Source organism: Trachurus trachurus (genome assembly GCF_905171665.1).
Source record: "Trachurus trachurus genome assembly, chromosome: 5".
Classification (NCBI taxonomy): domain Eukaryota; kingdom Metazoa; phylum Chordata; class Actinopteri; order Carangiformes; family Carangidae; genus Trachurus; species Trachurus trachurus.
Genome location: NC_139896.1, coordinates 32827692 through 32853208, shown reverse-complemented (window position 1 = coordinate 32853208; position 25517 = coordinate 32827692). Strand labels below are relative to the sequence as shown.

The 25517-nt window shown below is 42.2% G+C and overlaps 2 protein-coding genes across 3 annotated transcripts in view; both read left to right on the top strand.

The window, feature by feature from the left end:
• Positions 1-1891, top strand: part of ppp1r16b (protein phosphatase 1, regulatory subunit 16B) — a 103304-nt gene extending 101413 nt beyond the window's left edge. For both annotated transcript variants that reach the window (XM_083971357.1, XM_083971358.1), the window contains exon 11: positions 218-1891. In XM_083971357.1, the coding sequence (XP_083827483.1) occupies positions 218-700 (483 nt within the window). In that variant the 3' untranslated portion in view covers positions 701-1891. The remainder of the gene's footprint in view (positions 1-217) is intronic.
• Positions 1892-12664: 10773 nt separating this feature from the next.
• Positions 12665-24167, top strand: fam210b (family with sequence similarity 210 member B). Its single transcript, XM_083972698.1, has 3 exons — positions 12665-13373; positions 20874-21073; positions 23103-24167. The coding sequence occupies exons 1-3, from the start codon at positions 12819-12821 to the stop codon at positions 23317-23319; spliced, it is 972 nt and encodes a 323-aa protein (XP_083828824.1). The 5' UTR covers positions 12665-12818; the 3' UTR covers positions 23320-24167.
• Positions 24168-25517: the final 1350 nt, after the last annotated feature.

The window sequence follows — 25517 nt, the reverse complement described above, 5'->3', positions numbered from 1 at the left end:
TCACAAATGAATCCTGAGATTAACTGAACATTAGTTTATGAGGAGAGACTTTTAGCAGCTAAATTAGCTTCACATCTTTCTTTTCTTTCTTTTTTTTTAGCTTGAAAGCCGGAGCAGCAGAGCACAGACATCTGATTCAGGCCTTTGTGTATTTTATTATCTAACAGAGAAGCCTTACACTCGGGTTGAAGTATCTCTCTTATTGATGCCCCTGCAGGTCAAACCAGCCGTGGCTGTGGAGCTGCCAGACAAGCCCAAGCTGCCCACCATCCTCAAAGACGGCAGCAAACAGAACGGCCTCATCTCCACGACGACGTCCGTGCCGCCGCAGCCGCAGCCGCAGCCGCCCTCCAACGGCAGCACGCTACCGTCGGACAACGGCGGGGTGGTGACCGCCCAGCCGGCCCAGGACGACGCCTGGCCCAGAGAGCGCGCTCAGACTCTGTCGGAGCTGAAGAAACAGAGGGCCGCCGCCAAACTGTTGAATCACCCCTTGTTTAACGGTCACCTAGGTAACGGCTCCACAGACTCCTTCACCGATGCCAAAACCAACTCCGAGGACCCGCGCATGCCGCTGGTCTCCTCCAATGGCAGCGCAGTTTACTACACACCGGCCAGCGGTGACCCGCCCCTGCTCAAACTGAAACAGCCAATGGAGGAAGAGCATCCGAAGACGCGGACCTGCTGCTGTGTGTCGTAGCGTCGCGGTGACGGCGACTGTTTGCACAAAGAGAAGGGAACCTAGTAGGGAGGGAGAGCTCCTGTCTTTTAACGTCCTGTTCCTCCACTTCTTTGAAACTTCTTCCAGAGAAGACGAGTGGCCTGAAGGTCTAGAAACTTTTCCTCACACCTCCCCGTCATGTGACTCCTGTTGAAGAAAATTGAAGAAACCCCCCCTCAAAAAACAAACGGAGGCAAGTTTGAAGTGTAGAAGACCAGAGGAAAGAAACTGAGCAGCGCCACCGTTTTTCCTCCAGATGTCACTGGAGGAAAATTCCTTTTCATACATGGAGTCTCTTAACAAGACATGCCAAACAGATAGAAGGAGAGCGCAGAGGGGTGGGCAGTGTTTTTTCAAGCTTTTCGCCTGGAATTAGTCAAAAGTGTTGATGAGTAAGGAGAGCGGAGAGAATCTGAAGGTACTGCAATGATCTGCCCACTGAGACGAAGATGGAAAAGATGTTCCTTTTTTTAAAAAGCCTACAAAACAGATGGTGGTCTTGTAATTAAAACATTTCCTTCGTCAAAACCACAATGTTGTGCTTTTCGCGCCATATTCTCGTGATTTTTCAGAAGGCCATCCCAGCGTGGTCCAGATGTATCGTGTTACATCGTGTTGTATTACAACATATCAGAAAAAGCTAACCGTAGCAAGAAGAGATCTGAGGCGTCTCTTCTGAAGTCAATGCTCCTTTCGTGTTGAAATGCTGCCTGTGTAAGTAAAGGGAAGGAATGCCATAAAACAGTGTTAAAATATTAACAGGAAGTGTACTTCAGGAAGTGAAGTGTACTTCTCCTACCATAGATAACAGAGAAGAGTATAGTACTGCACTTGTGTTTTGAAACTGTCACTATATTCTGTCACCTGTACTTCCTCACCGTTCTCCCATGTCGAACCTAAACTGACAGGTCTTAACTGTTTTATGCATAATCCACTTTGTTCTCACTCGTACAGATGATTTAAGCAAACATGGTTGGTAATTCCTGTACGTTTCTTTATTTATGATATTAATGTAATGTGTAAAAAAGACAAACAAACAAAAAAAAAACATTATGGTTCCTTAAGTTGAGTGTATTTATTATTTGGATGATGTGTGAAGAGTGTGAATGCAATATGAGATGAGCTGGAGAATCTTCCAGCAAAGCACCTTCTGACATGGAAAAAATCAAACAGATACAGTGAAATAAGGGTTAATGTGCTCAGTGTACATGGTTTTCAGAACACAAACGGGGCCGTCCCTCTGGAGTGGACTCACATTTGTGTCACTACAAATAACAGTGTTATTTGTTTTTTTGTCGTTTTTTTTTTTCCTGGTGGCCATTGTGTGGCTTTATCTTCTCCCAGTCACTGTATTTGTCTTATTAACAGAAACTGTAAATGTTATGTAATGAATTACTGTAAGTATAGTATGAGTTTTCTGAGGTTACACATGGACTCAATGCTTGCCTCTGTTTTATTTTGTTTCTTTTGATTTTAACATTAATCCAGACTTGGATTTGGTATGTAGCAGCAAGTCCACCGTATTATGTCAGATGCCCTTTAATGCACCGGTTTGACAAACACAAAATATACAGTTGAGTCTATACATATTTGGATAGCGACACAGTTTGCGTAATTTTGCCTATGTACATATCCATAAAGGTTTGAAGCGAAGCCAGCAAGATGTTATTGCCTTCAGACTTTTAGCTTTAATTCAATAGGTTTAACAAATGGATCCATGGTCCCTTTATTTTCAGAGGCTCAAAAGTGCGTTGACAGTTGATAGAGAGCTTCATGGCCTGTTCCCTCATTATCTCATGACAGATCAGGCAGATTTGATTCTAAGCTTTGAATCAGCACTTGGTAGCTGTTCATGGGAACTCGCAGTATGTGGTCCAAAGGGCTTTCGATGCAAGTAAAGGAGACCATCATTAGTCTGAGAGCAGAACAAAGAGCAGCCAGATCAACTATTTGGTGCATTCTTAAAAGAGAAGGAGCTCAGCAACACCAAACAGACCGCAGGACAGTGGAGGACAAGTTTAGTGGATGATTGTTGAAGTCTTTCCAGCCTCAAGGGGTAAGATGTGTAATCAAAACAGGCCATCATAAATGTATACAAAGAGTACACAAAGTGTGTTACCAGTGCCAAACCTCGGGTAAGGCACACAAGGACAGATTGGACACATAAAAAGGACAGAACAGCTCATGATCCACATCATCGGTCAAACACAGAGGAGGCAGAGTAATGCAGGGCTCCGAGTCTGGACTCAATTTTTTATTAGGAGCAGTGTGGCCCCTAAGATTTTAGGAGCACAAGCAGAAAATTTAGGGGCGCACACTGTAAATCCACTTGCAAAGCAAATATTCACATTTCCTTTTTATTCATGTTCCTCACATGCATTGGCCTGCCACCTGCCAGATTCCAGATACTTTGAGTCACATTTCACCAGTGTTAAAAAAAGAGAAAGATTTAATGGTTGCACATGCGTAAGTAGATTAAAAATGTACTGTCTCAAATGTGCAGTCTGGAGCCCTGTAAAGGCAGGAAATGTATGGCTGCCAATGGAGCTGGGGTTATATTATGTCAGAGGTGTGTGTTAGTGAGAGAAGTGTCTGCTCAGACTCAGCTAAACACTGTGACAGGACGGTGCTGCACAGTGATGACCAGAACATACTGTGAAAGCAGCCCAGGAACCTGAATAGTCCTCCATGGCACAGTTTCTTTTATTTATTTAGGCTAAAAGAATTCATCTTAGTCACATCTCACATTCTGGCTTTGTTCCAAATCCACCGTGGTTCTGTACTGAGGTACTACAATTGTCAAAACGGTGTCACTGTCCAGATATTTATGGAACCGACTGTACACTTACCAGCCCTGAAATAAGTACAATATTTCAACCTTATGGGAAATCAGTTTATTGGCTTTTCTTTTTTCTCAAGAGTCCGACTTAGATGAGATTGATGCTGTTCACATGTCTGTACAGTGGCTGTAGCGGCAGCAAGAAGCTGGCTATCTTAGCTTAGCATAAAGACTGGGATCAGCAGGAAACAACTAGCTCGGCTGTGTCCAAACAAAACCAGAATCCACCGAGCAGCACCTCTGACGCTCACTAATCAACACGTTGTATCTTATTTGCTTAATCTGTGTGTGTGTAATCTGTGTCGTGCGTGTGTGTAGTGTGCCAGGCTGTTTCCTGGCAACCGGTGGAGGCTCCAGGAAGACAGGGCCAAGCAGCAGTCCAGCGCCACACACGGATTAAACAAACAAAATACAACATGTCAATTAGAAGGAGTTTCCTTGTGTTCCCAGTCTTTGTGCTACGTTATCAGACTGCTATTGTTGAAACAGACCAATATGAGGGAATGGTTTCAGTCTCCTCATTGAACTCTCGGCAAAGAAAGTGAACCTGCTGTTTTCCAAATGTTAAACTATTCCTTTTATTTCATGTAGTAACAGATCCTCCTTGTGAGTGCCAAAGAGTCTTCCGTGATTTCAACGACAACTTATAAACATTTGAAAACTAAAGGCCGTCATTGTTTTAATGACCAACCCCTCAAAGATGTGATGATTACCCAGAATGCCACTACCACCGTTATCCCCATAATATCAACTGTACAGTGTCAAATATTTGTACAGATGCATTTGTAAATATGTTTGTATTAGTACCCCCCGTCTGTCCCCATGAACTGCATTCTCACGTCTGTGTCATCACTGTTGAGGAACATAGAGGAAAATACAATTACCCACATAAATGATCAGTGTTAGCAGACATAGGGTTGTTCAGGGGAAAACCCCACCTCAGTATTCAGCAGTCAGTCTGGAAAGCTGAGTGCACCCTGGTGTCATCACGATGCTGAGTGTTTCCTCACCACCGTCTGAATGGTGGAGTTTTTCTGCGGAGGTCAGTTTTTCATGTTGCACTCTCATAAGAGGCAGTTTTGTTTTTTTGCTCGATTTGAGGAAGTACAAATTAAGTGAAGGAATTCGGTTTTGGTTCCCTCTTCTGAGCCCACAGCAGTGACATAATCATATTGTGGGTCAGCTGAAATTCACCCCGGCTCACGTCTGTTCCGGCCGCTGCGATCGACGCGAGTTTTAAATTTCAGAGTAGTAAAATTCAAATCAGACTGAATTGTACATTTTGAACTATGACTTGGTCAGTATTTTAGCCAGAAAGGGACAGTCACCTGTTAAAAGTAACCTGTGTTCTCATGGTATATAAATCAAGGCTTGTGCGTGACTACGAGCCTCACTGTCTATAAGGATAAGATTATAAAAGAAGAAAAACTACTGATTTTGTAATTACTGGAATATATTGATGTTGCATTAACATATTTTGAATAAATTGTATATTTTGAGAATTTTATACATTAGTAAAGCTTCTTTGTGTTGCACAATGAATGATACATTGGATTTCTTGTATTTTTGTTATTATTTAGTCCGCATATTCATAGCCCATATTAAGACCCTTAAAAGCGGATGCATCACCTGCATGTTGAGGCAGGCTGAGCTCTGATGATGTTGCTCACCAGAATCAAACACAGGGAGGCTGAAGAACATTTGCACAAACACAGGCTCTCATTGGACAAGCCTCTCAGGCTGGACCAGAACAGAGGCCCTACAGAAAGGTACATGTCTGAGTGACAGAGTTGAGTGATCAAGCTTCACCACTGATCAGCCAGCCGTGATGGAGTTTTCCCACTGGTCGTCGCTCATTCAGAATAAATTAGACACATTAGCAGGGGCATGGGGCAGGAGCCTGCAGCTTTACCAGTTTAACACATTTATCAAGGGTTTTTTGTTTGACAAATCTTGTAACTAATTGGACAAACCATTCTTTCCCAAAAAATATAAGACTTACCACTACGAGGGAGGGCAACAGTTTGTTACCCAGATGGATTAAAAAAACGATTCTGTTGCTTCAAACTTTCTCTCTGAGTGAACGAGTAAATAAAACGCCTGTGCATATTCTCATTTGTCCAGGTCATAGTATCTCAAAGTATCTCCTTTGAGAGAGTAAATAAAACTGGAATCACAGCTCAGCCTCGGTTAACTTACAGTACTGTCAAAGGTCTGGAAGCACTTTCCTGTTCACTTGACGTCTGAATGATTTTATCAGATGATGTCATAGTTATTAAAGGAATATTCCAAAATTTTTGGCAAATTGGCCCATTGCCATAATCCCACTAGGTTCTTTACCTATATTTGTCGGTGCAAACTATTTTTAGAACGGCTCAGAGCTACTGTATGCTACGGAGGCTCATGGGATTTCTTGGTTTCCTTCATCAAACTAATCAAATACACAATCCAACAACTCCAAAACGCTCTGGTGGACAAGTTGTGACCTGCACATTCACCACGCTATGAGATAATAACAGAACATTATGAGACAGAATTGTTTTCGAGGTAAATTCATGCAAAACCGCTGATGCGCGTTCCTGTCAAGGGCAGTTTTTCAGCAAGCAGTCACAAAACAACTCTGTTGCGGCTCTGCTCTGCTGTTCTAAAAATAGCTTGCACTGACAAATAAAGGTAATAAACCTACTGCTATGACTATAGGAATTTGGCAATGGGCCAATTTGCCAAAATGTTGAACGTTGAATGTCTTTAAATCAGAGTTTTAGCAGAGAAGAGCAGCAGCTTTGCACTGGCTTGTTACAAGTTAACTGTATTAATAGTCACTGTTTCATACCTAGACGAGAACAACTTGGAACAAAATGTAAATCTGACTGTAATGTTACATGAGCACAGAGAGTGGGAGAGGAACAAACAGATACAGAGCTGAAACCTGGAAACACAAATATGGTGCAAATAAGGCACCAGTCAAAGATCTTTTCAGACACTTTGTAGCTGAAGTCAGGTGAATATGAAGTCAGCTCATGTCTGCATGATGCCGTATGAAGGTTACCAACAGTTTCTTTCATGCTCTGTGCTCTCTGGCCTGCGTCCTTTTACAACTCCTCTCTGTTCTGAGACAGGCAGCGCCTGCACCGTCCTTCACCACACAGCTGTCAGGGTCTTGGCCCAGCTTCAACTGCTTCCTTCCTTCCTTTTTTTTCTATTTCTCTTTTTTTCTGTACTTCCTTTCATTCATAAGCTCTGGGGTCAGCAGGGGTCAATATTTCTCCAGGCTGCTCCCAGCAAGCAGTTGTTGCTCAGACACACAGCAGTTGGGTTTGAGAGTCAAGTTCACCAGTGATGCTGTATTTGATGTTTTACAACTTTTATTGAGCTACAGTTTCTTTTTTCTTTCTTTCTTTTTTACCTGCCAGTTCTTTTTTATTCTCCAGTTTGTCTACTGTACCGTCTCAGTTCAGATTCTGCTGAAGGACTGTTTATAGAGAAAGTCGCATGGTTGCTTATTCATCTTTATCTCACTGCTGTTGATGATAGGGTAGTGATTTATTTATATGGAAACCGTTATCTATCTTTTATGGAGAAACGTATTTACAGTACATTAAGTTCTCTTAAAACTGCACCCACTGGTTTAAATGTGTACTCAGGGATTTGAAAAACAAACCAGAAGAGCAAACATCAACTAATTTGTCAAACTTCGACGTCAGGCCCTGCTCCTTCATGTGTCTTGAGCAAATGTTAGGAGAAATCACCCTTTCAGCTCAAGCTCCCTGGGCCGTGTCAGTATGTCTAAGGCATACAGACAGAGAGGAGGACAATGGTACTGAAAACACATGATCCAGACTGCATTAACCTCATCTTCGCGGCCTGGCTTTGCTATTGTGCCTGAGCTACACTGAGTGGAAGCCAGCTGGCTTTAGTCCCAGTCCTCCAGTCCTCTTCACTGAAGGGCGAAGTGGATGAGTGCCAGAAAGAGCATGCAGACACATACTGACCATTCTGCTGAATATATAAACGGAGGGATGGTGAAGGGAGACACTGACGAACAGTCGAGAGCGCCGCAGATAAAGCGGGAAAATGAATCGATGCCAGGCGTTGCTTAGACACTGACCACTCGACGGAAGGAGGGACATGTTTGCAGCGATGAAAGGAAGAAGGCATGCAAATGAAGGGTGGATGTTAGGCCTGCGCTGGGAGGAAGCCACAACCACTGACCATCCTGCCAATTTGTCAGAAAAAAAGGATTGAAGAGACACAAAAAGAACAAAAGGATGAAGGGAATGGCTCGGCAAAGGGTCAGAACTTCTGCCCGGTTCCCAGGATCCGCTGGACTTAACTGGGCTTCAGTGTCCTATTTGACCTGAATTTAAGAAGACTAAGTGGGATGAGCCAACGTCTGACTGTCCGACCGCTGATAAAAGTGTATCGAGCGAGGGATTTACTCTCAGAGATCGAAGTCACTTACTCACACTCAGGCATGAGGCAGCATTTCAAGCCAACAGCTCCTGACACTTTGATCTAAGGCTGGGCAATGTGCTTGCAATCATTGTCCTGATGAGAATTATTTTTAGCTCTGTTAGTTAGACGATTGGCTCTGTTGGACGGACTGGCGCAAAATTTTGCACAGATATTCATTAATTATAACTTTTCATCTAGCGCCGCCATCAGGTGAACATGTCAACTTGATCAAACGACTCTGTCAGCTACTACACAGATGAATCACCTATGAGTCTCTCAACTACCAAAACTGTGAGGTATGAGGCACTCTTAACTCCACTCTTAAAGGGACATTGTGTAACTACTCCTGTTATCTATTCAGGAAAATTGATTATTTCGTTCAAAAGTCTGTTTTTCATTAATCAGTAATACCCCCATCAACAAACTGAAGTGTTCCTTTCAGCTCTGAATGAGCCGTTCATATCATTCATATCTCCATGGAGCGGGTAAGCTCGGTGCTGGCTGCCATGTGGTGTCTCCATGTTTTACGTTCAGTGGCAGCGTGACGGTAAGAAACCATGGAAACTCAGCGGAGACACCGGAGCTGTCGGCTCAGGTGGAGGTGGCGTCTGTGAAAAGTCACCGCGGTAACGCAGTGAGGAGGAATGGAGCGTTACACTGATGCTGCATTCACCTGCAGTCGGGCAGACGGCCGTCGGTAACAAAGCAAATGTCATTTTAGTCAAAGTCGAGAGAGAAAGCCGGTAAAACGTGGGTCATGTAAACAATACGACATCGCCATGACAACATATTGTCACGTGTATTGTTTTGCCTCGTGCTGACGGACCACTTGTTTACTAGGCTTGTTTATGCCGTTACGTGCAGCGGCTGTCGTCCGTCTGTCGTCTGCCCAATTTCACGTGAATGCAGCATGAAAAATCCGATTGAGTTGCTTGCGATATACAACCGCAACGCTAGATGGGAGTAATTCCTAAACAATGTCCCTCTAAACAGAGGAGGGTTCATCATACTGAAATGTAGCATAATAGTAGCACAAAAAAAGAGGAGAGATTAAATTAGATTTGCCACCATGAGCCAACACTTATTGCACACCTGACTTGAGGAAATGTGTATTTTATTCATTCATAAGAAAAGGTTTCATGTAAGAGAGGAGGGAATTTCACCATCCACAAACAGATAGGCTTGCTTGGTGTCTATAAACCTGAATGACTGGTTTCCACAGAATGTCAACAAAGCTGCAACACCTCCCTCCTTCAAGAGGAAACAAACATTCACCTATTAAGTGTCCTATTAAACCATCCAGCATCAGTGTGTTAGCACAACTCTTCCTTCTGCCTCAGTCCATAATCAGAACGAACTCCAGATTAAACAGTGACGTAAAATCATTCACTGGAAAGATGTCAAATGCAGTTTCTAAATAGCTCTCAATTAGAGGAAGGAAGGGCGGGTGATGAGTATAACACTACACTGCATGTGTTACGTCGCTGCACTGGTTATGAAATCTCCACACTGACGAGTCACGCTACCCAGGGAAAATTAGGGCAGAGGTTACATCAAGTGGAGTGTAGTAAATTGTGAGTGGAAAAAGCTGATTTGCACTTTTTGATTTGTCACCTTCTGACGTTTATGGTCTAATGCAATCCACTTCAACATTACAATCCGACCTCATCCAATCCATGGTGATTAAGTGATAGTTCACCGACACAGTCACAGTTAAACATATGCTTTACATAGGCTAGATTCTATCAACTTTATATCCACTAACACTAACTGTGTTGTTTATGTGTGTAAAGTCAAGCAGTGACTGGTGTCTCGCTGTGGTTGAAACAGGTGTCATCCTGAAAGCAGAGTGAGTCGTTCAGTCTCTGAGCAAGAAACCACCAAATTATCATTCGGCTAAATTTAGTTAAAAGTGAAAGTGAAGTTGAGAGACAGTAGCATGGGTGCTTCCCACATTTCTTGGTATATGACCCCATAAAGAAACCGTCTTCTTGTTGCCCCACCGTCAGTTATGGCCCAAATGCAGACTTCAGTTATGAACACTTCAGAGTAGTTTTTCTATCCGAGGTTGTTTGATTTTAAGGATTTTAATTTTAGGTCTGAAATGGTCAAAACAACAAGGAAAAACAAGGAAAACAATGAACGAAATGTAGAAACAAATAATAATTTCATGTAAAACTCATGTACATATAGGCTACTATATACTCATTTTACTTACCACTCATGTTTAGCCTAATTTTAACCTTTAGCGTGGAAATATCTTCTAACTGCAAAAACCACTGAATCAAGTTAGTTAATTTTCTGTGAGCTGTGTCTGAATCTGATGTTCATTATGGTGTAATGGTATCAATTCTATTAACCTGAAATGTTTCACCTTTTCCATCTCGTCTGCCTGTACCATCTTCAGCTATAGAACCAACATGAATTTCCCTCTGTGGGAGGCAGCAGAGGTGCACGTTTAATATGGAAACTTACATTCAGGGCTGCCCCCCTTACAGACAAATGAATGTTTAATTCAATCTTAACTGATAAAAGAGTATGTCACCAAACAATAAATGTGAAGAGGAGGCCTGAATTTCACAGACAACCATGTGGATTCTGTGGCGTCGCTGAGAAAAGCTCAGTTGCTGCACTGACAGTCGGCAGTTTTTTGGGTTTGTTTTTCATGGCTTCCTGCCAGAAACATCCCACCCTCTTTCTTTATCTCAACGCCTACTCCGCCTTTCTCTGCCTGAGTGTTTATTTGCATTTTTTCCTACTTTCTAAAGAGGTCACGAGAAAAAGGAAAAAATGACTCTCTTGCACAAAAACAGATCAAGTTCATCACGTTATGTAACCTTGACCGCAGAGTTGATTCAGCATACTGTGACATAAAACAAAGAAATATTTAAGGAACTACTCCACACTTTTTCACATCAAAACTCATGTAGAATTAGATCCCTGATCTTGTGCTTACCCACCACTTCCTTTTTGGGGAAGACTTGTCTATCTGGTTTTGCTCATGAGAGACATGAAAGTGGACAAGATAGGAGGGAAACAAAATAGAAGCTTTTCATTTGAGCTGGGGTCTGACCGTCTGTGATAATCCAACATCATAACAGTTAACCTACTGTTGCTTTAGGTTGAACAGCCTTATCTATACAGTACATAACATCTCAAGACGCAGATAACCACCAACAATGTACAGACATTAACAGACTGTTAATAGAGATAATCAACTGTAGTAGCCTACATCAATAAAAATACACTATGTGCTACATCTAAATATTTAAAGTTAATATATGGGTCATTCCATGAAATCGGTAACTTTTCAACTTTGAAAAGTTAAAATTTTAACTATTGCTGTTTTTTAAGTAGCCAGGAATCAAAGAAAGTTTAAAAAGACAAGAAATGATGTTGTGCCATCTCAGGCTGTGAAATTCCATATTTTATTACAGTTTTAATGTTTTCCTAATCTTGTCAACCCTGTTACCGACATAAACTTTACAATATACAGTATTTCTAATTAGAGTTTATTGAGAATTTTTTCTATATATAGTCTATATAGCCTATATTTTTTAAGTATGACAGTTAACCAATATCACTCTATCCTACCATGTAGGTCACTGTTTATTCTACTGTTACTTTTGTACGTTTTATGGGTTAGGCCTACATCCTAAACTTGAAACAGCCTAATTGTTTGGTTTAACAACAACAATATATTTTTAAAGGACTCACGTGGTTAGCTAAATAAAGTTAATGAGTAGTCTAGGCTATAATCCTAGACTAGCCTGGATGAGTGGACAGTTTCAAGTCCACAAAGAGTTCAGCTCATCTCTGCTCATACACACTGGGGCTGGTTTAAAAAGATACAGTTTATCAGGCTGCTTTGCTCTGAGTCAATAAATTAATCCCAACATAGCTTTCTTAGGCTTATTAGGTCAAATACCAATGTAGCCATGGTGATAGCATAATCACACCTGCACCAAACAGTGTAGCCCAAGAGGAAGGAGAAGAGTTTGCTAATTATGTTATTTGTTATGGACACAGCAACGAGACAGGAAAGAGTAGAGACTTAAGAAATTCACAAAACATTTTAAACATAGTTTGGGTGGATACCTTGGTCGGCCATTTTTTATTTTACTTTAGAAAAAACTTTAATTTAGGATTTATTGTAGCACAGTCTGGATTGATAAAAGAACTGCTCATATGTGACGGGTGAATTTAGACATTTATTATTGTCTTTTTCAAAGTGTGTCTTTGTGAAACCAGCCCCTTAGATAAAATTAAAATAAAATCAAATAAATTCAGCGCCTCCTTTTTTACCTGTGCCGAAGATAAGATACTACGGTGGCCCCAACAGCTCAACTCACAATAACATTTGCAAATATGCAAATGCGCTGCAAATTCAGAAGACGTTGATATGACAACAGATCCAAACCCACTGCGCAGTCAAATTTGGCACAGGAAGAACACGTGAACATTTGACACATTTTAACTTGTGTGTCGACAGGATAAAATGCCGCGATAACAAGCCGGGTCCGTTACGTGATAGTAATCCCAGAGACGTGTCGTAACATTAGTCATAACACAGTTACACCTTTAAATGCCCCCTCCCTCCACTCCAGCCTCGTCTCTCAGCTCATTGGCTGCTGCTGCTAATCGGGCAACAGAGCACCGGAGGGAGACAGGAGGGCACACGGGGCAGCATGTTTTTAGCCTACTCTCAGTCTTATTAGCTGTTGTGAACGACCTCCTCGCTTTATCTGATTTTTCATCAGTCAACGCTCAACAAAACTGCTCTGAAGAAGGACATCGACGAGGATGTTTCTGTGCCGCGCCGGGAGGCTCTCTGCAGCGGCTCTGGATCCGGCTTTCAAGTCGCCGGGCTTGTTTCTGGTGCGAGTCAAAGCAAACAGACTGAAGCATGACACTGTGACACTATCACCCAGAGGCCACACGGCCCCGTGCTGCCGGGCTCTCTGTGCCCGCTCCACGCTCACACACCTGGGCAAACAATTAGCGGACCTGCATCCTGTCCAGTCGTCGTCGTCGTCTCCGTCGCCGTCGTTGTCGTCTGGTTTTATAATCACGGACTGGGGGCTCCGGGACCCGGTGGCAGCGGTAGCGGTGAATCTCTTCAGAAGAAGCGGTAATATAGATATCATCAGCCCGCCGCTCGACCAGGAGGACAGGCGCTGCAGGAGGAGGAGGAGGGGGCAGCCGGGGGGGCTTGTTTTGTTTACAGGTAACGGAGGGGTTTCCGGTCGGCGCTGCCTCACCAGGACCATGCACACCAGGGCTTCATCCACAGCCGCGGCCGCCAAGAAGAGCGAGGAGGAGCGGGAGCAGGAGCGGGCGACAGGGACCGACAAAGGGGTAACTAACAACAACTAAACTATCCAGCTCAAGTGTTTGTCTGACCTCAGTGACCGGTGCACAGGGGCGCACAGGTCCGAGTGTGTGCGACCGAGATCAACTGGTGGTGAACACACACAGTCTGAGTCCTTATTGCCTCAGGCTTGAAAACTAAACCATGAAATATGCAATAAGCTGCCTGACTGCCTGGCTCTCTGCAGTTATCAGCCACCATGGCAGCAGCAGCCATGTGGGCTTGTTATACAACACAGTATGACGCGCTCAGCTACTATGCGGGCTGTTTGCAGGAATTTGCCCTCTTTCATGCATTATTGATCCGACCTCAAGACTTCTCAACTTAGAGCCATTAACAGAGCTGAGAGAGCACTTGCTGACTGGCTGACTCACATACACACACCTCGCTGTGCTGTGGCTTCTTCACTAATAGTAAGAATGAGTCATTCAGTTCAAATCATGACATCACTATAAACACAGCACCTGCTGTATTTATAGTGATGCAGCAGCAGATATAGTTACATGCATGGAGCATTTCTTAAAAGGCACAACAACAAACACTACTACATTCCCCTTTATTTTATGAGGCGTATTCCAAAGTGCAGAGTTGCTACCGTGGATAATTACACAGGACTGACATCTACAGACATGCTAGCTGCTCAGCCAGGCTGTAAATAGGCTCAGTGGCAGCCTGGAGCCAAACGATAACATTAGCATGCTAACATGCTCACAGTGACAGTGCTAATATGCTGATGATAAGCATGTATGTAGTTGGTATGATGGGCCTAGATGTGTTAAAACTCAGACCATATCTGGCCTCCTACATATCTGTACCAAATTTTATAGCAAGTGGGACAATTATTTCAGTCACTCCGTCATCAAAAGAACTATGTTGCTAAATACTTATTTTGTCAGAAAGCCCAACCGAATGATTTTTTATTTATTTATTTAATCCTTGGCAGATATGCTGAGATAAGTTTAGATAAGTTTTCTCTTCTCTCCACTTTTACTCCACTCTTAGTCACCATGGTCTATGCCCAGTTTGTTACTCTGGCTACCTGCCAACAGAGAAGAGCAGGCAGGCAAGAATGGAGACAGGTAGTGGCCTGTGGGTGCTGCAGTTCATTTAGGGCCGTTATGAATCACCCACAGAATTAAATGTGGGGAGTACAGAGAAGAACACCTGCAGCTTTGAGGTCACAAGACCAAAGAATTAAAGTTGGCGGTCCACAGCTGCATACAGGCCCACTTCAAGCCGCGTCTGTGGGAATAAAAAATGTAACGTCTCTTGACGCCTCGGATATGAAAAGAATAAGAGGAGAAGGTCACAAGTCTGTCTGTAATCCTTTGCTCGATACTCTCTTCTCATGTAAATGTCAATTAAAATCCTCCATGTAAGCAAGGAGCTGAAGCATTATGAAGTGGGCCAATCCAGTCAGGCTGATTGTCTCTATAAGTCCTTAGTCCTTAAAGCAGATATCAGCTTCACGGCCGTTTCGGCTAATGCTGCGTTCAAGGCAGGCTTTTGAAACCGTAAGTTACAGCTTCAAGTCACAACTACGACTTGGTAGCGTTCCAGGTAACCCGTAGCTCGTGTTTTTACCATCCTGTTGTCTGTGAAAGTTCCCTATAACGGCCACTCGTAACTTCCGACCCGTGAACTCGTACCAGATCGAACTGGTATGACTTCACAGGAAGGAAAAACACAAAGTACGAGTTTCTTTGAACGCACCATGAGTTAGCAGCCCCCGCCCTTGTCAGGCATCAATTGGTCCTCGTGCTACGTCACCACATTCACGCGCATCCCTTGGCTGCACACACAGCCCTTCATGCCGTTCTCTCTCCTCATTGGATAACACTTGTATCCCACAAGGAAAATTTTCTCCTCGGGTTACAGCAGAGCAGAGTGACGGAGAGACTCGTGTTTAGGCTGAAATACTTCATGTAAGTGATTGCTGACGGAAAATAGGACTATTTAGGACTTATATTAACAAAAACATTCCACTGATATCTGCTTTAATCAAGACAAATAATTAGACAGCTCTGTAGCATGATGCATGATGCAACCTGCTGCATCAGGTTACTGTTGTATTCAGTTTGACAGTTTTTAGCTTCAGCTCGAGCCTTTAACAGGAGGGATTCAGCACTTCACAATTTGCCTCTTGCTCAGTCTGTGCGCACGTGAGTGCATCTTTGTGTTTGCGTGCTACTGTTACTCGGCATGTGTGCATGTGTTTCCCATGCCTCTGAAAAGCTGTTATCAGACACAGCAGTAGCACTGTTCCCCTCCTATACACCCTCCCTGGCACAACTCCCTTTGGCCGCTCGCTCACATGACCCTCCCATGCTGCTGCCCGCCTTTACTTTTAGCTCGGCCTGACTCGCCTCTGAAAGGCAGAGAGGCCTGCTCCCTCGCCCACTCCGGCCTTTTCTATTGTCCATTGTTGACCGGCCTGCAAATACGTCACCAAGACTATGGCTTCACACAGGGGGTTCGGACCAAAATTTAGCAAGACAAACTGCAGTGAGGAGAAAAGATCATCTTGTTTTCCCCCTGTTCCCTTCTTCTTCCCCCTCTTCTTCTTCTTCTTCTTATCCATTGTCTCTGCTCTCTTGATTAATTGTCTGGCTCAGGCCAACAAGGGACGGCAGTCTGAAGCAAGCAGAAAGCCACAGCGGAAAAGGCAGAGAAGGACATGAATGACAGTTACTGTATGTTGAGCCAAATACCAGTCATGTCAGTGAATGGACAGTAGGCTGGCTCCAGTTGTCAGAAACAAACTGATTTCTGATCTTTTTGTTAAATCGAAAATGTCTCATTTAAAAGGATAGTTCACCCAAAATTCAAATTGCACTCATTATCTACTCACCCTCATGTCGACTAAGGGCTGGGAGAAGTTTCAGAGTCCTCCGTGCCTTCTCTGAGTTACAGGGGGTCTTGGCGTAGCAGTGCATGTCCATATGACGGACATTACATACGAGCAGCATGGAGGTATTTGGATGTTTTTTGGTGTGTCTTTTTGTTACGAAGAAAAGTGGTATCCATTTGCAACCGTTATATGGACATGCACTGCTACGCCGAGACCCCCTGTAACTCAGAGAAGCCACAGATAACTCTGAAACTTCTCCCAGCCCATAGTTGACATGCGGGTGAATAGATAATGAGTGCAATTTGAATTTTGGGTTAACTATCCCTTTAAAAAGTCCTAACACTATTACAACATGAGACACGTAGGACAGACTCACATGTGGAAGATGCACTTTTTAGGAGCTAATGTAGAAGTTACAAGTCACGATTCCAAACTTTAAAATCAATGCCAACTAAACGGCAGCTCTTTAACAGAGAAAACATTCCCAACAAATATTTAATATTTCTTTTTAGATTAGTCACAAATCTTTGTTGGTTTTTCAGAACTCAGATGTTTTTAATATAAGTATTGATGTTCATAATACAATCCAGATGATTAGTACCGTATCCATTTTCATGAGACAAAGTCTCTAGTTTCATGCACATGATCACTGTTGTTCTCTCTTTTGTTCTTCCATTTCTCATTTCCTGGCACATTGTTATCTGCCTACATTTTCTCCTTATCATTGTTCAAGTTGACCTTGTCTTGATAGTCTATTATAATGAGAAACTGCCTGTCGAAAAGGATACTGTAGACCGTATTCTTCTTACTTAATACGTTTTTAGGTTTGCAGGCACTATGTCAATATAGTCCGTCTAAAAATAGATAAATTCCATACAGGCCTGAGCTCTTTCCTGCTTTCTCAAAGAAGGACTGTGTTGCCTTTTGTCAGAGGAGACGTTGGAATAACATGGCTAGGAATGAGACCGCTGGACATTTGATTTTCCACCCTTATATAGAGAAGAAAAGTATAAATTTGATTAGATTTCTGTGTCCACAATACCAGGAATCACGAACTGAGAAGTATTAGATGTCGTCCTTGAATGCTCATTTTCATGTTATGTTATGTATGTACAGAACAGTAAACACATGAATGACTGACAGTGAAAATTGAATTAATTTTCAGATTTGCAGTCCTCATCGTTATGACGACAGTATTTACACCAACACTGTTTTTATGTTACTGTGGTGCTGCTATTCTTATATGTCATCTGTGGTGCACATGGTCTGACTCGCATCAAGAAATGAACAGAGATTTCTAAGAGTGTGCGTCAATGTGGGTGGAGTTAATACTCTGGGAATATGCAGATGTGTGTAAACCTGCAGTTTTGCATAGTGTTTGTTGAGTCCCATGTTGCTGACTTAGTAAGAGAAGTAAACAGTGGAACACGGCAAAATAAATGACAAAATATCTCCTCATGATTTGAAGCCAAAGGACTGTCAGGTGTAAACGACACCAACAAGTTTTGTTGAGCTATTCACTTACTGCAGTTTGAGTTCCTAAATATGAAACTGTTTTGCCTTTCAAAAAAATTTGAAATGGCCACTGCTGCATCTTTCTTAAAGGTGTTCAGAAAAGAAAATTGAATTTGAGCCAACTATGGGTCTTAAAATCTATCAGACGATGTAGGCCAAACATTGGATAATGCAGGCACACAAATTATGCGTCACGTTGCTCACGATTCATCAGCCAATGATATCAGGATACGGCATCCGTCAATCAAACGTCTGAGAAAAACAAGGGGTACGATGGAGGAGACTCGTCCACCACCACCGACACAAACGATCCTCCGTCCTCCTCCAGATCCCTGCGCTCCATCACTTAGCCTAGCGGGTGCATATATGAAAAAAAAACACCTAACCCTAAAAAAATTCTAACAAAAGGTTTCTCAGCTGTTTTTTATAGTATTAGATGTCCTTAATAACATACTAAAAGTTTACCAAAATTTGGCCACTAGAAAGGTGTTATTTTCAAGATGGCGTCCAAGATGGATAGGAAGCCTGAGGAGACACCACAGGTGAATAGGGTAAAATTTTTAACTAACAGATATCACCATGAAACTTCCCAAGTTTATCACTTACATTAAGACAAATATTTTTTGTATTACAAGTTTTGTCAAATTGTATGTTTAAATATGTAAATTAGGCAATATCTCATTAAATATGCGCTAATTTGCATACATTTCCAGAACCGAAATCTGAACAATGGATAAAAGCCACTTTCAAAATTCTTGTTTTATTTTGTTGACATACTAGAGTCAGAAGTTTTTACAGAGGGGGTTTTGGATATCTCTCTTTATCACTCTGTAAATGAGAAAATACTAGCAGCCCTAAAAATTCAAATATCGTCGTGTTTTTAGGAGTAAAATGTTGTATAAGAGCCCGAAATCTCCACTTCAGCAGCACTTACAGACACCAAACCTTCCAGTTTGATCCCTTTCTATATTCTGAAGGTTTTTACAGAGGGGATTGTTGATATCATTCATAGCCTGATTTATACAACATTTTACTCCTAAAAACACAACCAACTTGAATTTTTAGGGCTGGTGACAGTATTTTCTCATTTACAGAGTGATAAAGAGAGATATCCAAAATCCCCTCTGTAAAAACTTCTGACTCTAGTATGTCAACAAAATAAAACAAGAATTTTGAAAGTGGCTTTTATCCATTGTTCAGATTTCGGTTCTGGAAATGTATGCAAATTAGCGCATATTTAATGGGATTTACATATTTAAACATACAATTTGACAAAACTTGTAATACAAAAAATATTTGTCTTAATGTAAGTGATAAACTTGGGAAGTTTCATGGTGATATCTGTTAGTTAAAAAATTTACCCTATTCACCTGTGGTGTCTCCTCAGGCTTCCTATCCATCTTGGACGCCATCTTGAAAATAACACCTTTCTAGTGGTCAAATGTTGGTAAACTTTTAGTATGTTATTAAGGACATCTAATACTATAAAAAACAACTGAGAAACCTTTTGTTAAACACACTCCCGCCCGGTCCCGCCCCAAACATTGAATATCCCGCCCGCTCGATAACGCCCAATCAAATTTGTTTTCCTTACTCGCGTAAACTCGTGGAAAGAGGCGGGACAAACAGGACAAACGGCCATTTTCTTCTTTTTTTTAAAGTATATTTTGGGGGCTTCTTATTGCCTTTAATTGATAGCACAGTCGAGAGAGAGACAGGAAATGGAGAGGCAGAGAGGGGGAATGACATGCAGCAAAGGGCTGCAATCCGATGCGGGATTCGAACCGGGGCTGCCTGCAGTGAGGACTGAAGCTAAACGCCGCCCCTATTTCTGAACAGCTTTAAGAAAAAAACAATAATCCTGCAGTCTAGATGTAAAAATTTGAAATGAACATGTAAACTTGACCCAGGCCTTAAGGCTCCAGTCAGAAGAAGAATTCAGTTTATCTACATTCTGTAAACGTACTGCAACTTTTCTCTTTTCATTTCCTGCCTTCCTGTGTCTTCATCATCAGTAGCTGTGTTGCAGCTCTGTTGTCTGCAGCGGTGGACTCGTTGTAGTTCACTCATGAGTTTTAGCAGCAGAACACAGTGCGGTGACCTGCCTGCTCCAGCCGCTACATGGCAGACGGCTGGGTGGTGTTCGGTGCTTGTTCATCTTGGAGAGTGGGCTGTCCGGAGGTCGTAAACACAGACCAATGTGTGTGTTTGCGCACTTATGAGAGGCTCTTTGTGTGAGCTTAAGAGAGAGTGACTGACTTTGTTCATGATTGTGTGCGTGATGATGTGTGAATCACCTAAACCACACAGCAGCATCCTGTGTTTAGGCAGCTGTGAATAGAGGAAGCCCATAGGTCTTGAGTCGTCTTTTGACCCATGGTGACCTCAGCTCACAGATGACACACGGTCACAGCACAGTTTTTTTTTCTATATTAAGATGATGTATCCATTACTATATTTGACCAAACCCTGAAAATAGGAAGTTAGCTGAGTCTCAGTTTAAACAAAAGTGTCTCCATGATAATCCTTTGTTTTTTAATGCTCAATTATGCTTTTGTTTGAACTGAGAAATCACTTAATTACTCACTGATTTAGTGATTGACAGAATTATTCAGACGTAACTTTTTAAAGGAACATTGTGTAGGAATTACTCCCATCTAGCGTTGCGGTTGTATATCGCAAGCAAATTCAGAGCTTACCGGAACACTTAAGTTTGTTGATGGGAGTGATTACTGATTAATGAAAAACAGACTTTTGAACGAAATTATCTATTTTTGTGAATAGATAACAGGAGAAGTTACACAATGTCCCTTTAATTAGTAATCTTCAAGTTATTCATTCAAACAAAAACCCCAAACCTGCTAAATGTGATATGTTCTCTTATATATCTTATGTTATATTATCATATTATTATTGATTCTCTGTTGAATATCTTCAGGATTTGGGCTGTGTGGAATACGCTCTCACAATCAGAATTCACTCCCTCGTTGCCACGCATATATCTTCTAGTTTTTTTCCTCTGCTTCTGTAGCAACAAGGACTGTTTGGTGATTCATCCTCCCTTTTTAATTTTACTCTGCTGACCTTGTGCTTAATTTTCTTTTTTTATCCATCTGTCTAGGATGAGGCGAATGTAAAGGAGGCTTTCAGTGCCTCCTCATCTACGGAAAAGGCCCCAGGGGAGGCTGAGCCAGAGGGAGGGAAACCCAACAAGACCCAGCAGCTTAAGAAAGTCTTCAAGGAGTATGGAGCAGTGGGAGTTTCCTTTCACATCTGTATCTCCCTCATGTCTCTGGGAATGTTCTACCTCCTTATATCCAGGTAATAACACAGCAGACTTCTGTGCTTGTATATAGTCAGATGATTGGTGGGGATTAATAAAACATTTTTGTTTTCAGTCCAAGATTACTATTTAGTAATATTTAAGGTGATATATTTACAATGTTTGTAAATCTGTAAAATATATAAAACTGTATTTTCAGAAATCACACAAACAAAATAGAAGTCAGTGTGGCTAGTTGAGGAAAAGGTCACAATAACACTGGCCACATTAAAGACACAACTGTGGAATGCAACAAACATCACATCCAGATATTATCCATCAGTGCGGGAGCATCTGAGTGGAACATCTCCTTTAAACCTGAGGATGTGCACAGGAAATGACTGACCCACGGGCAGCTTTTACACAGAGGAATGCTTAATGCCTGCTCTCCACTGGCAGCAAATGGGAGCGGTTATATGCGCTCGAGAATTTCCACTCAGTCAGCCGTATTGTACCGGCCCTGCTGTTGTTGAAATACTAGTGCTCAACTGAATTAGATGCAGACACTAAAATCATGTTGAGCGCTTGAATAAAACATGAGGTCATTTTCTTTCCTTGCTGCTGCGTTTTAGATTAATAACTATACATCAAGATGGGCAGAACAGATCATCTCTGACATGGCATGTCCTGCATTTCGTAACCCACTGATGATGGCACTGGACACAGCAACACCCATTCTGGCAAAATAATGAGTTCAGAAAAATATCTGGGCCTTGTCCATCTCTCTGGCCAAATGCCAGGGCCTTAAATACCAGAGAGACTTGGCAGAGATTATCTCACAGCTTGGAGATTTCCTCCTATAGCTGATAATGACCCATGATCTGAAACCTGACTCTGTAGCCAGCAGCCAGTCAGTATTATCACTGTGTGGCCACAGAGCCCAGGCATGTGGCCCGCTAATACAGTGCTGTGTGCTGGGTAAACAGTTGTCAGGGTGCAGATGGATCCTTATATTTAGCAGAGAGAGAGAGAAGGAGGGAGGGAAGGAGGAAGGGAGGGGGAGAGGAAGAGAAAGAGAGAGAGAGAGAGTTTGTTATGTTAATGCCATCAATTTAAGTGGGTTAAAAGGCTGTAGATAAATAAAAACTGACCATTTGTGAACTATTATGAAACAATATTTTTTATACACAGCTCCCTCTGGTGGAAATACAGGTGAATGACACTAACTACCAAATACAGAAACTCCTTATAAGCTTGAAGCACATAGAAATTCAAATGTCAATATTATACTTATTTTGGTTTGTTGTAATTGTCATCAGTAATGGTCTGGTTGGTAAATGGACCTGTATTTATGTAGCGTTTTTCTAGTCTCAGCAACCACAATGAGTCACAGTCACTCATACATATATCTATCTGTGCTGATGATAACAGTGATAACTGTGTTAAGTTAGAATATAGTCACTGATACCAGACATCTGGTTAACACACACAATGAACTGCTGCAACCATTAAAGGATAGTTCAACATTTTGGGGAAGGTTCATTACCTTTAATTATCGGTGCATGTTGTTTTGAGATTGGCAAGGCATGAGACATGAGCTGCTCAGTCAACACAATGGAGGTGAATGGTACAGGTCCCCTGTCCCTCATCAAACTCATTAAATACACAATCCAACACACTCTGGTGGACAAGTTGTGACCTGCACATTCACCACGCTATGAGATAATCATGTACCAGAGTTGTTTTCGATGCAAATGCATAGCGGAACTACATTCTAGACACGGCTGCTGGGCTGAGTGATTTCAAAAACGCAAGTAGTTCCAAGTATTTGCTTCATGTGTCATATTGATACATAATGTAACATTATTATCTCATAGCGTGTTCACTGAGCAGCTTGCGTCTCTGCCCCGCTGATCTCAAAACAACATGCACCGATAATTAAAGGTAATGAACCTACCCCTATCACTACAGGGATTAGGGCAATAGGAGAATTTGCCAAAATGTTGAACTATCCCTTCAATAAAAATGGAAAAAGTAATTGTCTAGCAGTTACCCAATGTCTGACCTCTGTGTCATTTGTCTCCTCAGTGGCATTGATATGACGGCCATACTGTGCAAACTGGGCTTCAGCGAGTCTGTGGTTCGCTCCAAACTGGCAGCAGGGACCAGCACGTTCGTCCTGGCCTACGCCATCCACAAGCTCTTCGCCCCGCTCCGCATCAGCATCACCCTGGTGTCCGTGCCTCTCATCGTGCGCTACTTCAGAAAGACTGGTCTCTTTAAACCGCCCACACCTGCACCCTGATGACCCTCCACGGCTCCTCCACCGCCCCATTAAGCAACAAACACCCAGACTGTTCACGGTCATAATTAAAACGACTGTATATATTGTTATGCCTTCTGTATATATAATTTGCCTTCAGCTACAAAACGCCTCATCCTCTCACGCTGCATTTGTGAATGCAGGTTAAATGTTTCATACATTAGCTCCAGCTGTGACAGAATCAGAAGTGTTAAATTGTGTTTCTTCATGATAAAGAAGTGTGATGGCTCTGTAAACACTAAGGTATGTGGAGTCAGGTCTTAATGTGCGTGCATTTTTAAAAAACCAGGAACAAAAAAAAAAGTAGGAAAGCTCAGATATTTATAAACAATCAGAAGTCTGATCAGGAATTTGAAGAGTCAGTCCTAAGCTGTTTCAGTAGGCAGGTTTTTCTCTCGGTGCTGTGAAGGTTCCCCACAGGGACAGGTGGAAAAAAGCTGATCTCTCCTCCACTGTTCCCTGGAAGCTGACTAGGCCATGTTCTGGTGTTAATGTGAATCAGCAGAATAATTCAGGTTCTCTCTGTCTCCTACCTCTCTCTTCTTACTTTGCCCAGACTCCCTCTGCTCCCCCTTATATACTTTCTGCTGTTGTTTTGTGTCCCTTCTCTCCCTCTGCTGTTGTTCCTCTACCCCCTGCTTTCTCTCCCCTCTCTCCCCCTTGTTGTCTAATTTTGCAAATTCCACTGCCCAAGCATTAATTGCTAAGCACATTAATCTCAGAGTGAAGCTGATTGTAGTTAATTGCAAGCTTTGGATGACAAATGTTGGGGTTTCTGGTTTCTTTCTGATTGGACTTTATTTAACTATTAAAAGCAAAGTTCTATTTTACATTTGGACTGTTTTTCATCATGAAATGCCACCATCACACAAAACATCAAATAGATAAAGTTGCTCTTGATGGATCGATGATTATGTGTTAAGTGAAAGCGGTCTCCACAGAAACCCACAGAGGATCAGCACCTGACTCTGCGGTTCCCCCCAGTTCTACACTTTCAGTTCAGCTTTTTGGTTTTTACTGTCCACAACACGCTGAACATCAGGTCGCTTTTAATGATTCTCTCTAATCATCGCAGCATTCTCCACCTGGCCAGCAGCACAAAGCCACAGATGGGCAAAGTTAGCAAAGGCTCGTAAACACAGCAGCATTAAATAGCAAACTGGTCAGAAACACGAGCGATGGAACTGATGTGTTGTTGTTGGCCAAACCGCAGCACATGGCAGCGTTTAGTTTGACCACTTGGGGACAGAGGAACAAATTACAAACACAAAACTGAGATCAATTATTTAAGGTTGAGGAAGTTCTTCAACAACCAGGTTGATTTTATGACAAACATGCTGATATGAACTTTTTTATATTCATTTTTATCTAGATTTTTATCTAGATCAAAGCTTTTTTGCAAAATTATTATTTGCATTAAATTTTTTGGGGAGAATATTTAATTGTAATCATTATACTATACTATTACACTATTACTGTTACTGTTCAACTAGTCTGGGGCCACTGACTCGCTGTTTTGGTAGCAACCGGATCCAGGGTGAGAGAGACAGGCCTTTCCGTCAAAATAAAAGCACCAAGCTAATAAAATGCAGTGAAACTCTTTAATTTAAGGAATATAATTTACAAGAAAGTCCCTGAGCCATTAAGTTAACCTTTTGCTTCTATTGTATTACAAGATAATGTCTATTTTATAAGTTTTATGTTGGTGAACACTTTTACTTTGGTGAATTTGGTGATTTCTGGATCCGCTAGAAGATGGGAACCAGAATGCAGACAAAATTGGGAGTTAACAGACACCAGCTCTTCTCTCTGAAGAGCCTGGTGCACCAGGCTACTGTTCAACCCAGTACCTGGACAGAAATCTGATGAGAGAAAAAAGGCCACAGGTTTGGTTGCACTTCCTCTTTGATACCACACTGAGGAGCTCCTGAACTACAGATTCAGCGCTGTCGGTCGTCCTCTCCTCTGATACAAGCTCTGCACATCCTACACACTCATCTCTCATAAGCCTCAACAATCTTTGTGTGTCTTCAAGATAGATTCTAGCTTTATATACCAAAAAAAAAGAGCTTCACTCCTCATGCGGCGCGTAGATACGATACAATAAAATGCTTGACAGATCAGTGTCTACAAAGCAATGATACAATCAGTGCAAATGTTGTGAAATTCAAAAATTTGTA